Source organism: Lepidothrix coronata, unplaced genomic scaffold (assembly GCF_001604755.1).
Source record: "Lepidothrix coronata isolate B3197 unplaced genomic scaffold, Lepidothrix_coronata-1.0 Scaffold131, whole genome shotgun sequence".
In the NCBI taxonomy this organism is placed as follows: domain Eukaryota; kingdom Metazoa; phylum Chordata; class Aves; order Passeriformes; family Pipridae; genus Lepidothrix; species Lepidothrix coronata.
The window spans coordinates 1842071-1856080 of NW_016690311.1; the positions used below are offsets into that span (position 1 = coordinate 1842071).

The following is a 14010-nucleotide window of genomic DNA, read 5'->3' on the forward strand; positions in this document are numbered from 1 at the left end:
CAAACTCTGCTTGAGTGAGGGCCAACTATACTTAGTGTCAGTCCTGACAGATGTTTGTCTAATCAGCTGTTAAATATCTCCCCAGGCAATCTATTGGTTGCAATATCGGACTTAAATCTTCCCTGCTGCAACATAAGGCTATTATTTCTAGTGCTATCTAACAGGCATATGGAGAACATATTATTCCCTTCCTCTTTGCAGCAGCCTCTTATAGTCTTGAGGAGTACAATACCTCCTCCCCCTTCTCTGCTTTAAGCTAAAGAATCCAAATTTGTTCACAGTATTTCCTTGCAGATCATGTTTTCCAGAGCTCTCCTTATTCTCCCTGGTCCTCTGGACTCCCTCCAGTTGGGCTCTCTCCAACTCAAACATGTCTTTCTTGAAGTGCTGGACCATATTGCACTAAGCCATCATCTGCTGGGAAATCAGGAGAGTTCCCCCCTGCCTACATCCCAGCAGAGTGTTTTCCTTCACCTGAGCCAACCTCAGCGTAAAGCTCATGGCCCACAACAGCTTCCACTTCGTGTTGCTCAGCCTGTTCTCTGCAGCCCATTTGTGCAGCTGAGAGCAGCATATTGCACTTGTCCCTGCTGAATGGCTGCCTCCACTAATCAGGTCACTTCTCCAATTTGGTGAATCAAAATTAAGTTGAAGATCTTAAAAGCAACAGAAAAAAAGCAAACAAAATCTAATCCTCTAAAATCATGGTCCAAAGTAAAAAGACTTTAAAATATCCTTGGATAGAAGTGCCATCTGCACTTAAAGTATGTACTAAATATATAGTATTCTACATATTAAGAATACAGGCGCATAAAATTCTCCCTACATGAATCTCAAGACAGAGAGTACCCATTTAGGTGAACAATCTTTTTTCTACTGGCATACAGATGACAGGAGGAACAAGGGACCAAAATTCAGGAACAGCCTTCTCTACAAAGTTATACCAGAATTTAAAAGCCTGCAAATATAAGGTGAAAGAAGGGATTCTGAATAATTTATCCTAGAGTAAGTGTCCACATTTGAAATGATTCAGAAATAGCTCGGTCTGGAGTAACATGCCTCTGAATGAAATATCAAGAGAGATCTCATGCATCTAAATCTTTCATGGTAATTTCCAGCCTGGAGGCTGTAAAACTGAATAGAAAATCTATGCACAAAAACAATACCAAAATTCAGCTGCCCTTCCCCTTCCTCCCAAAGCTCTTCTCCTGAAGCTTCTCTCACATTGGCAGCCCTTGGTCAGGAATTAAAGAGAGGCTGTCAGAGGAGAGACATTACCTGGTGTTTAATCCACAAAGTGAAGGAGGAAAGAAATGAGAAATGAGCATCTAATATTGTGCAGAAGGAGCTCAGTCCTGGATAAGAACACAGAGCTATTTTAGAGGTACTTTTCTAGTCCTAACTTCCACTGAGGGCCTCATTTCCAAACGGAATGTTATTTTGATGCTCTTTAAGATCAAAGTACAGCGCTGCCTATTTATCCGATGATGCCTAAACTTGAAAGGCTACACAGTATCCTTTCTTTCTGAATAAGTGAGCTAAATGAAATGCCACAATTGAGCTCCCTGAAGGGATTCACACAGAAAGAGGCAGCACCCCAAAGTTACTCTCCAATATTAAGCATGAGGTCACATGTCATTCAGAAAGCTCATGCTCATGTCTTCCGTTTTCTTTGCTATCAGGACATTTTTCAGTCACTCATCTGGGTGCCACCAGGCAGTGTCACTTCTCTCTGCATCTCTGTCTTTCTGCCAGCTTCTTTTTTGTCCATTTAAACCCTACACTTGTGCAGTGTGTGCAGAGTGCCCAGCATAACTCAGCATACAGAAACCTCTCTAGACCTGAGCAATCTGGTCTAGTGGAAGGTGCCCATAGCAGAAGGGTTGGAACTGGATGATCTTTAAGGTCCTTTCCAACCCAAAGCACTCTATGACTCTATGATAACAAACATGCACGCCCTGCACCACCAGAACCAACAATGTTTACAGTTTTCCATCCTGCAGTTGGTTGACTACATGTTGAAGTTTCCCCGAGCCTGGGACAGGGGACACCACACACCACTGCCTTCACCTCCCCTCCTGTGGACTCTTCACCTTTTTTCCCTCACTCCCAGTTTAAGGGTGACTATCAGGCAGCACATTTATTTCAGGAAGTAAACAGAAAACACAGGCAGTCAGCCACAGTGCTGTTGCTGTACAAGTAGAACTAAAAACGATATGCTGCAACCAAACAGTTCCTCATTTTATCCAAAACCTTCACGAAGACTGGGAAATCCAACCGAGATTGAGAGACTCTTGACTGGGAAAAAAATACTTGAAACTTATTTGGTCAAGAACAAAAAAGACTAAAAACAGGCAAAAGAGGAAGAAGAACAACACATCCCCTGAGTTTTCCCAGTACTAGAAGGAGAAGCTTTTTTTCCTTTAAAACATTTGCTGAGCAGATGGGAGCCTGGCAAGAAAAGCTACCCCTGCAGAGAAACACTGCAGCCTACCTGTGTAAACCACTTTGCGCCTGACGGTCAGATTGACATGACCTTGTTTGGCTGCCTGTTGCATAAGCTGGACGACAAGCTGGTGTGATTTCCCGACAACAGGCGTCCCATCCACACAGATCAGTTCATCACCCGATCTCAGGCGGCCGTCAGCATCAGCAGCACCCAGCGGTACAATGTGACCGATGTAAATCTGATGAATTAGCAGAGGAAGAGAGACAAATGAGAACCAGCCCAACAGCCAGCTGGAAGCAAGGGGCACTCGTAGTTAGACCAAATTTAGCAGGGACATGAAATTGTTGACAAATGTCTGCTGGTTGGGAAAGTTGCTCCTGTGAAAGCAGCTCTGTGTGAATGCAGCCACATCATGGAATTGTAATAAATTGACATCTTGTTTCTTTAGGCAGTCCATTCACTCTAATGACAGATAGCCTTGGGAAACTTGTTCAACCAGACAGTGACCAGACAGGAAGACGGTTAAAAGCACTGAGGGTCTTGTCAGGGAAGTTGAGACTGAGTTACTCTTTCAGTTGCCTCTAGGGTTTACAAGCTTGGCACCACTCGCCTGTCCACCAACTCAGTCTTGGTTTATCTTCAGTGAGTTCTGTGGAGTTACTTTAACGTGAGATGAATTCATGATCTCTCTTCCCATAAATGAGCAAAATCATTTTGGCAGGGAAAAACATGGAAATTCATGCTGCCACTACCTAGCTGTGACCTGTGCAGCATGTGAAAGGACGACACCTCCCACAGGCACTGAATTTATGGTAAAGAAGTTGAGTGAATTCGAGAAGAGGATTGAGCAAATAGAAAACCTGGCATTCTAAGATCAAAATACTTGCAAACCCGACCAGGACATCCTTTTCTCAGCATCCAGGCAATTTCAGACCTATGTGTTTTTATCTGGTTTACAACAAAAGTAGAAGGAGGAAAACCCCCACTTCTGTTATGGAGTTCTGGGGTTTTTTTTAAAGGGAGGGTGGGGAGGAGTTGCAGGATATATATAATCCACAAGTTACTTTAACAGTCATGCTACAGAACAGTTCTGCACATCTATACATGCTACTGCCATGACTCTGAAAGATGTCGTGAGTTAAAACATGATACTCACAGGTTCTCCAGGCTCATTTCCACCTAGAATCCTAAATCCAAAACCGGTTTCCTTTCTCCATAGAAAGATATCCTGCTCTTGGTAATCTGGAACTGAAGGGAGAGAAGAAAAACTATAATTTTTAATCAAAAAACTACACCTTTATAACCAAGTCAGGACTATTCAGATGTATGTGTAGGGGGATCCGCTACTCAATTTTAACCTTCAAATAAGGTGGTCTTGAGTTTTCAGACAATATTGCAAACATAATTTTAAATACTAAAGGATTATTATTTCAATCACTACTAAAAATTATGCAGTGGTTTCTACTTTCTAGGTGTCTAACTGTGACTTGCCATTTGTTTATCACTATAATATCTCCTTCTGTCAATATTAGCATCATTACCCAGAGCAAGAGCCTCTTCCAAATCATCAATAAATAAATGTGTACAACAGAGAATTACTCTGCCAGAAACAATACAGCTGTCTTCTCTTTCACAGGAGACAAAAGAGCCACTTGTTATGACTTCTACTGTTTAATTAACTTTCCCAAGCATAGTTTTCTGTCTTTCTACTAACACTGCTTTAAATAACAATGGGACAGATCCCCAGTTGTTGTAAATCAGAAGAGCTCCACTCAAAACAATGCAGCTTTCCTGACTCTCACTTGCTTGAGTACAGGCTCTGCAAAACCACTGAAGAGATAAAACAAGTCAGAAATACAAAAAAGCCCAACCTCACCTACTCATTAGTATGGAACACCAGCTAGGTTGTTACAATGAATATTACATACAATGAAGTACTAACCTTGAAGAGCGGTTGAACAGTAATGTTTTATATTAACTTACTCATGCTTGCTTTCATCCCTTTTTAAAAAATGCAGAACTAATTGCTAACATTAAATCATATCAGAAGACAACTTCAGGTTCATTTAATATTTATTGGATAGTATCTGTAACATTGACTAATTTTGTAATGATCCCCTCCCAAAATTTATAATTAATGATAATAAAAAGCTGTTCCTTTACCAGTCAGCTGCCTATATTTTCAGTAAAGAAACCAAAGTATATAATTCAGGAATCTGATTTAAATAAGTGCCTACTCAGACACAGGATGCAGCATGTTTAATGAAACATCATTTAGTTTTCTGTATCTATGAGCAGGTTCTTTTCCATTGACATCAGTGAGTGTCGGATTGGGCCCTAATTGCATTTTACACTGCCTGTGCCTAATGTGCAATGATTTGGGTCTGGTCTGGTGCTTTTCAGTGTTAAGACTTTTGGTTAGCTCTGATGGTCTCTCTTCAATGATTCAAGAGGATTAAAATACAATATGAACTGAAGATCTGGGAATACTAAAAATTAAATGGATAGGTGAGTGGTAAGGTACAGATGTCTACTTTGATATTTTCATTTAAACTGGCTTTATATATAATCTTTTCACACTTTAATTACTTGCAGTTATAAACTAAGCTTAAGACCCATGCCCTTACTGAACTGGAGAATAATTTTTGTCCAGACACAATTACAGAGCAGTCAGGTGATGAATACACTGGGTGCCTGAGTGGCTCATCTGTTCTGGCTGAAGGCAGCTCTCCACCCTACAGACGTGTGGCACAACAGCAGAATTCAGACAATGAATTAATTGGTGTTTGTCACTGCCTTCAGCGAGGGGAGTGTGACGAGCAGAGACACTCCAAGTGTCTCTCCAGCCCTTCGCAAGCTATTTTGGCAAAGGTTGGCCCCAACCAATTAATAGTGTGTGTTGGATCTGTCAGAGGTAAAGTGGCTTCTGCAGAGAGCTTCAGCAGAGCCCGTTTCCTCAGCATCTCTCAACACCTTCCCATTTGTCAGCTCTCCAGTCTCACTGAACGATGCCGTATGTCCCTGGTTTGGGTACCAGCAAGACAATTAATGCTGCTGGAGGGAACAGCAAGCCTGGCCAGACCAGCAGCATCAAACCAAAGCAACATAAAAAGACAAGTCTATCCCCCAAAGAAGCCAGTTCATCCATGTAACACTCCTTCCACTGGAAGGATTACAGAGAGGTGGAACACAGATGCGACAGACATACAGACAACACACATTTACACAGAGTGAGTACAAACCAAGCAAAACTCCTTTGACCACTTTTTGCACTAGCTCTGCAGTGCAGTCATTCACTGGCACAGCCCAGAACACCCATCCACTCTGTGCTTCAGTGCAGGTGAGGTGGGACCCCCTGAGGTTCCCTACTGGAAAATTATTTTAGGCTCTCCCATTATTCATTAGCACTTCAGAGAAGCCACTTTCCCTACTTAAAGAGAAAAATGGTGGTGCTCAAACTCTGCTGAAAACAAATGGAAAATGGTCTCATTTTCCATAGGAGTCATTCATTGCATCCCCACAACATGACTGATCTCAAGCATGTCTGACTCTGATAAAACATGTGCATAGCCCAAATGGCTGAAATTTGCCAGTCTGCTCGTCATGAATGAAACCAGAGCACTTGGAGAGCATTGCAAAAGTGGTAAGAAGAGCTCTGCTGGGGCCATGAGGAGGAATGGAAGAGAAGTGAGTGATGAAGCTCCGACGATGAGCCACGTGGGCAAACGCATGAACGAAACAGGACCATGATACTCCCACCCCACCACCGCCTACGCGATCCGCCGCCAGCCAGGACACAGTAAAGCGAGTGCTTTGCACCCTGGTGGCTAACCTTGGCCTATGGCCCTGCCAGACTCCCTTGGTGATGAAGAGCCCCCCGCCACAGAGCAGCAATGACACCAGAACAAGACATCACAAGACACAGATACATTCTCGGCACAGTCTTACATTCTCCAAAACTCGTGGAATTGATTTCTCTCTCTCTCTCACCCTTGCTCAGTCCAGTTGCAGGCGAAGGTGACATAGCTGTAATATTAATTTTACAGTTTTGCAGAGCTTAATGTATCTTCTTTCTTGTTAGTTCATTTAAGTAATTGTGACTTTATCGATCATGTTAGGCTTTCATGCATAATTTTTTAAGGTTATAGGTACTACGGATTATGACACACTAAATTTCACATCTATCTGCACACGCCTGTGCACATGTGGATATATAATAAACACACATATGAATTCATACATTTATGCACATGCATGCAGGTATATTTGGACAACCTCTTTTTTCTCCTCAGAGGGAAAATTTCTTTAAGAACACCTTAAATATACTTTGCTACAAAAGAAATTTTCACTTTCATGACATGGTTAGTTTTTCAAATGTAAATATTTTTTTCTAATGTTAAAAAAATTCTAAATACGTGGTGATGAACAATGAACACAGTGTTTAATTAGAGGCAATTTTAATCAAACTTTTCTATACAAATTTCAACAATTATCTTGTATGTTATATAAAAGAAAAATCTGCCCAGTGTGACATCAGTTTCAACACAAGATGGATTCAAGAATGATCAGTATGAGTTTGCTTTAGTCACTGGCTCATTTGAGGCAGCAGCACTCTCAGTGACTCATAGCTTGGCAAAGTATAAAAGGTTTAAGGCCCAGATTCAGCAAAGTATATAAAAACAAGTCTGAAACTAAGAGTGAACAGTCTCACTGAAGCTGTTGGAGAGTGTCAGAGTTGAGAAATCCTGCAATTTAGCCATAAAATCTCAGGAGGTTCCATATTTGCAAGAAACTAATTTTCTAAACTACTCCACTGCAGTAGAATTCCAGTTTTTTTGCCTTCTTCTTTTAACCAACCCTTCTGGTGGCACGGGAAGCTTTTGAAAGATGGCTTCAGTATGTTCTTGACAAGATGACCAAGCTCTGCCAGCGAGGTTTGGGGAGGGTGTGATGCCGTGAGTGAGCCATGGAGCCTGCTCATGACTCCACTCCCTCCCTCCGTGAGGTTTGGGGAGGGTGTGATGCTGTGAGTGAGCCATGGAGCCTGCCCATGACTCCGCTCCCTCCCTCCGCTGCTCACTCGACATGCTGTGAGTACTACGAGCAGTACTGTCCTTTTTAGCAAGACTTTCCCTAAGGGCACGGACACATCTGTGTGTCCAAGAGTATGACTGTAACTGTTTGTCTACTATTAATATAATAAAAGGACATAACCCTACCAAAGGGCTTTTATTAACCATCATCTTGAAAGTCAGCCTGATCAGAAGGCGGCTGTAATTTCTGGAGAGTGTTTTTCTTTTCTATTTTAGGGAGAAAGTATCTAATGTTTGTATCATTGTGCAAATATTTTTAATTCTATGTAATTGCTGGTGAGTGAACACTACACACTGGGGTCAAGACTTGTTTGTATTATTTTAATTAGATTTGAGGAGAGAAAAATCCTACCAAACAAATTATGTGCCTGAAAATAAAATTCAAATATTAATGATAACTTAGAATATTTTAAAAGCTTTAAAAATTATCTATCGTGTTCTGCTTTACTTTTAATTAAATGCTTAAGCCCTTCAAAGGGATTCATTAACACATCTGCAATTCAGATTAATTCATTTTGTCACTGCTGTTTTGACAGATGGCCATATGTAGGATACGGTATTTTGCAAAGCAATCAGGCCACATGAGAAAAATTTGACAACAGATTGCGTTAATCTTTAAGGAAGTTTAATAATACATTGAAAAATAAAAAGCATATTATAAAAATATATTTCAATAAAACAGTGCGAGGTTTTTAGAACTGCGGCTCTCTGCTAAGCCATTCAATTGCTGTTCCTCTCACTGAGTGCTCTTCATGTGTGTCATTCCTGGATCCTGGAACAGTTTCAGTTTTTAAACCTTAAGGGTTTGTCCTTCTCTCTGATTCATGTACACAACTCCCACGAGCAGCAATGAGTTACCAATAACGAGGAGCTCAGGCAGCTAAAACTTAGCACCAGCAAAGAGTGCATTTGTTATCGCCACCAAATGATCTGTTTTCACATTCACTCAGCACAAAGCCGGCTATTCTCAAACGTCCTAATCCAGCAAAGACTGGCAACTCTGGGACAGATTGCAGCAGAGCATTTGAGCTCAGCCTTAGCCTTAAAGCATCCCCAGTCCTTTTGGGTTTACAGCTTGAAAATAAGCTTCCTTGGACCGGAGCCAAAGCACTCAGTACCTTGCAGGGCTGATCCCCTCACCCTGGGGAGCTGCACGTGAAGGAACTTTAACCCACATTTGTGGAATAAAGTTGCAGTTCTCATCTGCTGCCACTCAGCCAGGGTCCAGATACAGTGATGGAGCCATTGCAGAATTAAGAGTGGTTCTTGATATGAGTATGCATTGGGTAAATCAAAAAAACACATGCTTTTAACACAATTATGGGTTAGCTGGTGCTTTTGAACTTAATTCTGCTCTTACCAATGGCTTCAGTGAGATAGGTCACATAAGGCAAACGCAGTCCTTTTTAATGAAATACTGATCCAAGGACAACTCAAATAGAGGAAGAACGCATTTTACCAATTCTGAAAAATTAAACTGTTGCTTGTGCTTCCCATGTCTACATTCTTATTATTAATGTTAGTAACAGTGGGATGCACTCCCAGCAAAAAAGGCAGTAGGTGTTCATTATAGATTCAGTACTTCTTAGAAATATCCTGGAGACGATGAATTCATATATTGAATAAAACCTCCTTATATTATTATTTTTAGATGAAAAATATCTGTCTGGGCTGGGGCTAATGAATTCATCTTCTTATGTCAGCTGCACTTGAAAAATTGCACTATGTACTCTTTATGCTGAACAATTTCACAAATAGGAAAAAATAAAACACTTAAGATGATCTAATGTTCTAAAATTCTATCCTTTTAAAATTCATCATATGCTTCAACAGAAAGAGTTGTTGCTGTTTTTCAGTCCACTTGTTGGGGGTTCAAGACCCTGCCTCTCAAAAGAACATTTCATAATCTTTTTCTGGCTTTTTAAAATTTAAGGCCAGCAATCAACAGAGAGCAAGCCCTGGCCTGGGTAGTTGAGAGAGCTGAGCTGGACCTCCTCAGGCAGTGGGGGGTTTTAGCACCCACGAAATGCCTGGTTACTGGATGTATCAGCCACCCTCAGCACTGGCACTAGGGTGGCACCTTCCTGCTGTACATTAGACATTCATTTAGTTCTGTTCACACTTTCATCAGAAGACTGCAGAGAGAGTCACATCTAGCACCCAAAGCTATGGATATCACGGATGATGCTAACCTCAGACCCAAAGTCAAAGGGAACGAGTGCTCAAATAAAGAAGGAAGCGATGATATGACTGTATCTCCACCAGCCAAAGGTGGCACAGGGGTTAAACTGAACTGCAGGTGGGTACAAACACGAAGAACAGCACATGTGGAGCAGAAGACAATGAAACCGGAGTGCCCAGGGAATGGTTTCTCCCACCACACACTCTAGTGCTCCGTGTCAGCAGAGCTCTCTCTGAGTGATCAGAGAGCCACACAGTTGGTGCTTGGGCAACACTGGGAACTGAGTCTCTAAGGGATGATTCAGATTCATAACGAAGGGAAGGAAACACGGTGCCTCCCTGCAAGCTCCCAGGGCAGCAGACCCAGGTTTCAGCTGCGAACCACAGCCTCCTGAGACTGGTGAGAAGTGAGGGCTTTGTGAGGGAAGGAGAAGGAGCTGACCAGGAATCTCTAAATAAAACCAGCAGTCACACTACACGATCAGACCATGACAGGAGACAGAGTGTGTCCAACTTCATTTTTCACTTATCTTTCCTGTTTTTCTTCACACTTCATTAGGCACAGCAAAGCCATGTCACTAGCTAAGAATGCAGGTTAATCCCCAGGGAATGTGCTTCACTCCAGCTTAGGGTTGGAAATTCATAGGCTCTTGGACACTTCAAGTGGCACAAGTTTACAAGGAGACAAGACCATATCACACTTTGGCCACTCTTGAAAAGCCTTCTATCTATGAAATCAAGAAACCTCAGAAAACACCTTCCTGGAAAGGAAGAGCAAGGGGAAAGGTGGTAGAGAAGCAGCGACGTTCAAACAGGTAAGTCTCATCTGGTAGAAGAGGCGGGAGACAAGGACTGAAGCAGTAGAAGAGGATCAACACCACTACAGAGATGCTCGACCATGGAAAGGTGAGACAGGGAAGCTGAAGGGGTGTAGCAGATCCCAGTCTAGCAACAGGCCCAGCAGTGAGGATTGTGGCATAGGGAAAGATGGGGTGTGGGAAAACAGGTGGTCAAGAGACAGTGAAAAGGCCTGTTGAAGGCCTCTATTCACAGACAAGGATAAAACCTCTACAAGATAACTGCAGCCTTTGAGGAAAGAGGGAAGATTTAGTACATGGTGCTGGAAGTGGACACAGAAGGACGATTGCCTGCCTGTGCACTTCAGGATTTCTCCAGCTCAGTCTTGGGTTTTATCAGGAAAGACAGACAGGAGTTAAGGCTGCTAAGCTGATACTAATGACTAATTAGTAGGAGTTAAACAGTTAATTAGAAATTAGCTAAGTATCTGCAGGGGGTCAGAGGCAATGCCAGCACAGCGCCAACAGGAACCATGCGAGCTGAGCAGTGGCAATGCCAGTGCCACGGAACAGCCTCAGCCTTGTCCACCAGGGCAGGAGAAGGAGGAGCTCTACCCACAGCTCTGCAGGGCTGAATAGTCACCATCCCTCAGCTCTTGCCCCTTTTTCCTATTTCAGTGAGCTGCTTGTACAAGTTCTGTCACTGCACTCGCAGATCAGTAAGACCTGGCGCAAGAGCCCGCAGGGTCAGCACACCTAATCTCTGAGAAGGGATGGGAAGGGAAGCAGTGCACAGAAGCTGAGACACCTACAAACTGCATTGCTGAGACATTCAATCCAAAGAGAAGAATCTTCAGCCAAGAAACTGTGACTCATGATTTAATTTTTCCAGGATATAAGACTTCAAAGTGATTCGTTTGGTCAGAGAAAAACAGTCCTACCATTTTTCATTCTGAAGTAACGTTCATTTCATACTGGTTTTACCAATTTCCAGTGAGGACATTAAAATCAAACTGCAGGTGATACTCTCACAGAATGAAGACTTTGAAACTCCCTTTTCTGTAACTGAAGTTACTACTGCCTTTCAAAAGGAACCTAATACTCTACTTCTTAAAGAAGCTTTTACAAATTTGATCATCTTCAGCAGTGCAATTAAAGCAAAGTCAATGTGTTTATTCTGTTTGCAGAGAAGAAGCTGATTGAAACCATATTTATAGTCTTGGAGCAGAGTCAAAACCTTGCTGAACTATTAGCCAAGTGCACAGATTATTAATTGCCATAAAAGCCACTTACAATATGCATTTGATATCTGTATTGTTAAAGTGTCCACTCTGGTCAAAGTAAAATGGCTCAGCTGGATTTTCTCCTCCCCAGGGTGAGGCTGAAAAGCATCTGATATGAATTTCAGCAAACTAATTACTTCCCTTCCTCATTGAAATTCTTATGCATATCAGACAACGAGTCTTAACATCAAAAAAGAGTTTAGGATCTAGATAACAAACTTGGAAATTCTCCTTCAGCCTAACTGAAAAGCAAAATAAAAACATAGGGGAAAAGACGGACTTTAATTCTAAAGAGATTTTTCATTTTAAGCTTTATGTGCCCTTTCCTAGAGATGATCTAAATTCGGTCCTTGCCAGAGAGGAAACCGCAGCTCTACCAAGTAGACATCACTGGCAGACACCGAATTAACCAACCGAAGCCTTAAATTTTCAACAGAAATCTAAAAAGATCCAGCCCTTCGCAAAGAAAACACACAGGGAGCAGCTGCCGGAGCCGTAGCCTTAGCAACCACACCTGCTTCGTATACTCACGTCGGCTTTCATACATGCTCCTGGACTGGGCCCAGATTTTGAACGGATCTGGCTTCTTCTGCCCAGAAGTGTCCGGCTGGTCCGCAGGCGGTGCCTCCGCGGCGCTGTAGTCCGGCAGCACCTGCGTGCTGTGCACGGGGGACGCGGTGTGCCCGCTGCGGTGGCTGGAGACGCTGTGCTGGGAACTGTTTTGGCTGTCTTTCCTTTCAAGTGGTTGCTGTAAGGAAGGAAAGCAAGTGGAAGGAGAGGGAGAGAGAGAGAGAGAGAACAGACGGTTATTGGTCTTTGAGTGGGTGTTTGCCATCAATTTTTCTCTCTTCTTTGATCAGGGTTTCTGCATGCACATAAGTAAATATATAAATTATGGTTTTGCTGCTAGTTAATGCTGGGTACAGTTTAATTCCCCGATGACAGATTTTGATAGGCAGACTGACAGAAAGACATATGCAAAACAAAGTCATTTATCATAAAAAAATATGCATTTTTCCATCTAACACATAAGACAGATCTAAATCTCACTATAGGTTACTAGTTTCAGTGCACTTATTTTTTCCTGCATTAAGTAAGAAAAACTCAACAACCTTCTACTCAGATAACATTATGGTCTAACTTGACCCTGAAAGAAAAAGGAAAAAGTACCAGATTTCACTGTGAAAACTCAAACTGTCCCTCTGAATCAGATTCAAGCACAGACCTTACTATGCAAGATCACTTTTCCTCTGCAGCTCTTGCAAACCCCCACACCACAAATGGCTGGACAACATCCCTTTGATGGCTCTGCTTCCCAGAGCATCCACAGGATTCCTGCAGACCTTCACAAATGTGAAAATGTCTATTTGCAGTTTGATTTCCTTGTTTTAACTGAGCATATTAAAACAGGAAAAAATGTGTCTGCCTACATTCAGGGCTTATTCCAAAACAGTATGTCAAGAGTTCTGCCTGTTCGCTATTTAGCTAAGCAGGGTACGTAGTTCTTAAACTCACAACAGTGTGCTCAAATGAAGCACAAGTCACATCTGCAGTGCCAGGATTTGTACTGCTCAATATGCAGAAAAATCCTTCCCCAACAAGAGCTCCCCAAACTGTTCAGCAAATGCTTTTCAATGCTCTTTTAAGATGACCTTGGGTTGACATCAAGGTTCAGTGCAATCTCCCACCTGCTCTGACACAAGGAACTGTGTCTGGAAAAACAATCTCAGAGGTTGTTTTTCCTACTTCCACTATTTCCCAGCTAAAAGGGGTCAGCCACTGGCACCAAGAAATTTAAAGCCTCCTGCTGGCAGAGGGTACCTGAAAACACTGCAACAGAAGTCTCTGCTTTCAGGAACTCTTCTACTGCAAACCAAACAGGTTAGGGTGGCAAACACAGAGCAGATCAGCACAGAGGGCTGATGTGCCCACAGGTCTGGGGACCCCTTGCTTCACTCTGGACAGGAAACCCCAGGCAGCCAATGCTCCATCACAGAAGGGATGAAATAATTACAGAGGAGAAAGTCACCATACCAAGTGCCCCCTTTTTGAGTCTTAAAAAAATCCCAACAGATTAGATTGTTGTTAAATTGCACATACTTCAGGTTTACACTGGAAAAAAAAAAAAAACAGGTCCAACAGCCCAAATGACTTTGACCTCTCAGCCTTGCATTCAAGTTGTTGATTCACTACCAGCATCTTTTAAA

At 42.4% G+C, this 14010-nt stretch overlaps 1 protein-coding gene across 30 annotated transcripts in view; it reads right to left on the reverse strand.

Moving 5' to 3' along the window:
• Positions 1–14010, reverse strand: part of MAGI1 (membrane associated guanylate kinase, WW and PDZ domain containing 1) — a 338357-nt gene that overhangs the window by 18550 nt on the left and 305797 nt on the right. For 21 of the 30 annotated variants that reach the window (XM_017826864.1, XM_017826876.1, XM_017826855.1 and 18 more), the window contains 4 exons: positions 12335–12551; positions 6398–6475; positions 3606–3697; positions 2495–2687 (listed from right to left, as the gene is read on the reverse strand). In XM_017826864.1, the coding sequence (XP_017682353.1) occupies positions 2495–2687; positions 3606–3697; positions 6398–6475; positions 12335–12551 (580 nt within the window). The remainder of the gene's footprint in view (positions 1–2494; positions 2688–3605; positions 3698–6397; positions 6476–12334; positions 12552–14010) is intronic. The other 9 variants (XM_017826868.1, XM_017826867.1, XM_017826866.1 and 6 more) reach the window with 1 other exon arrangement.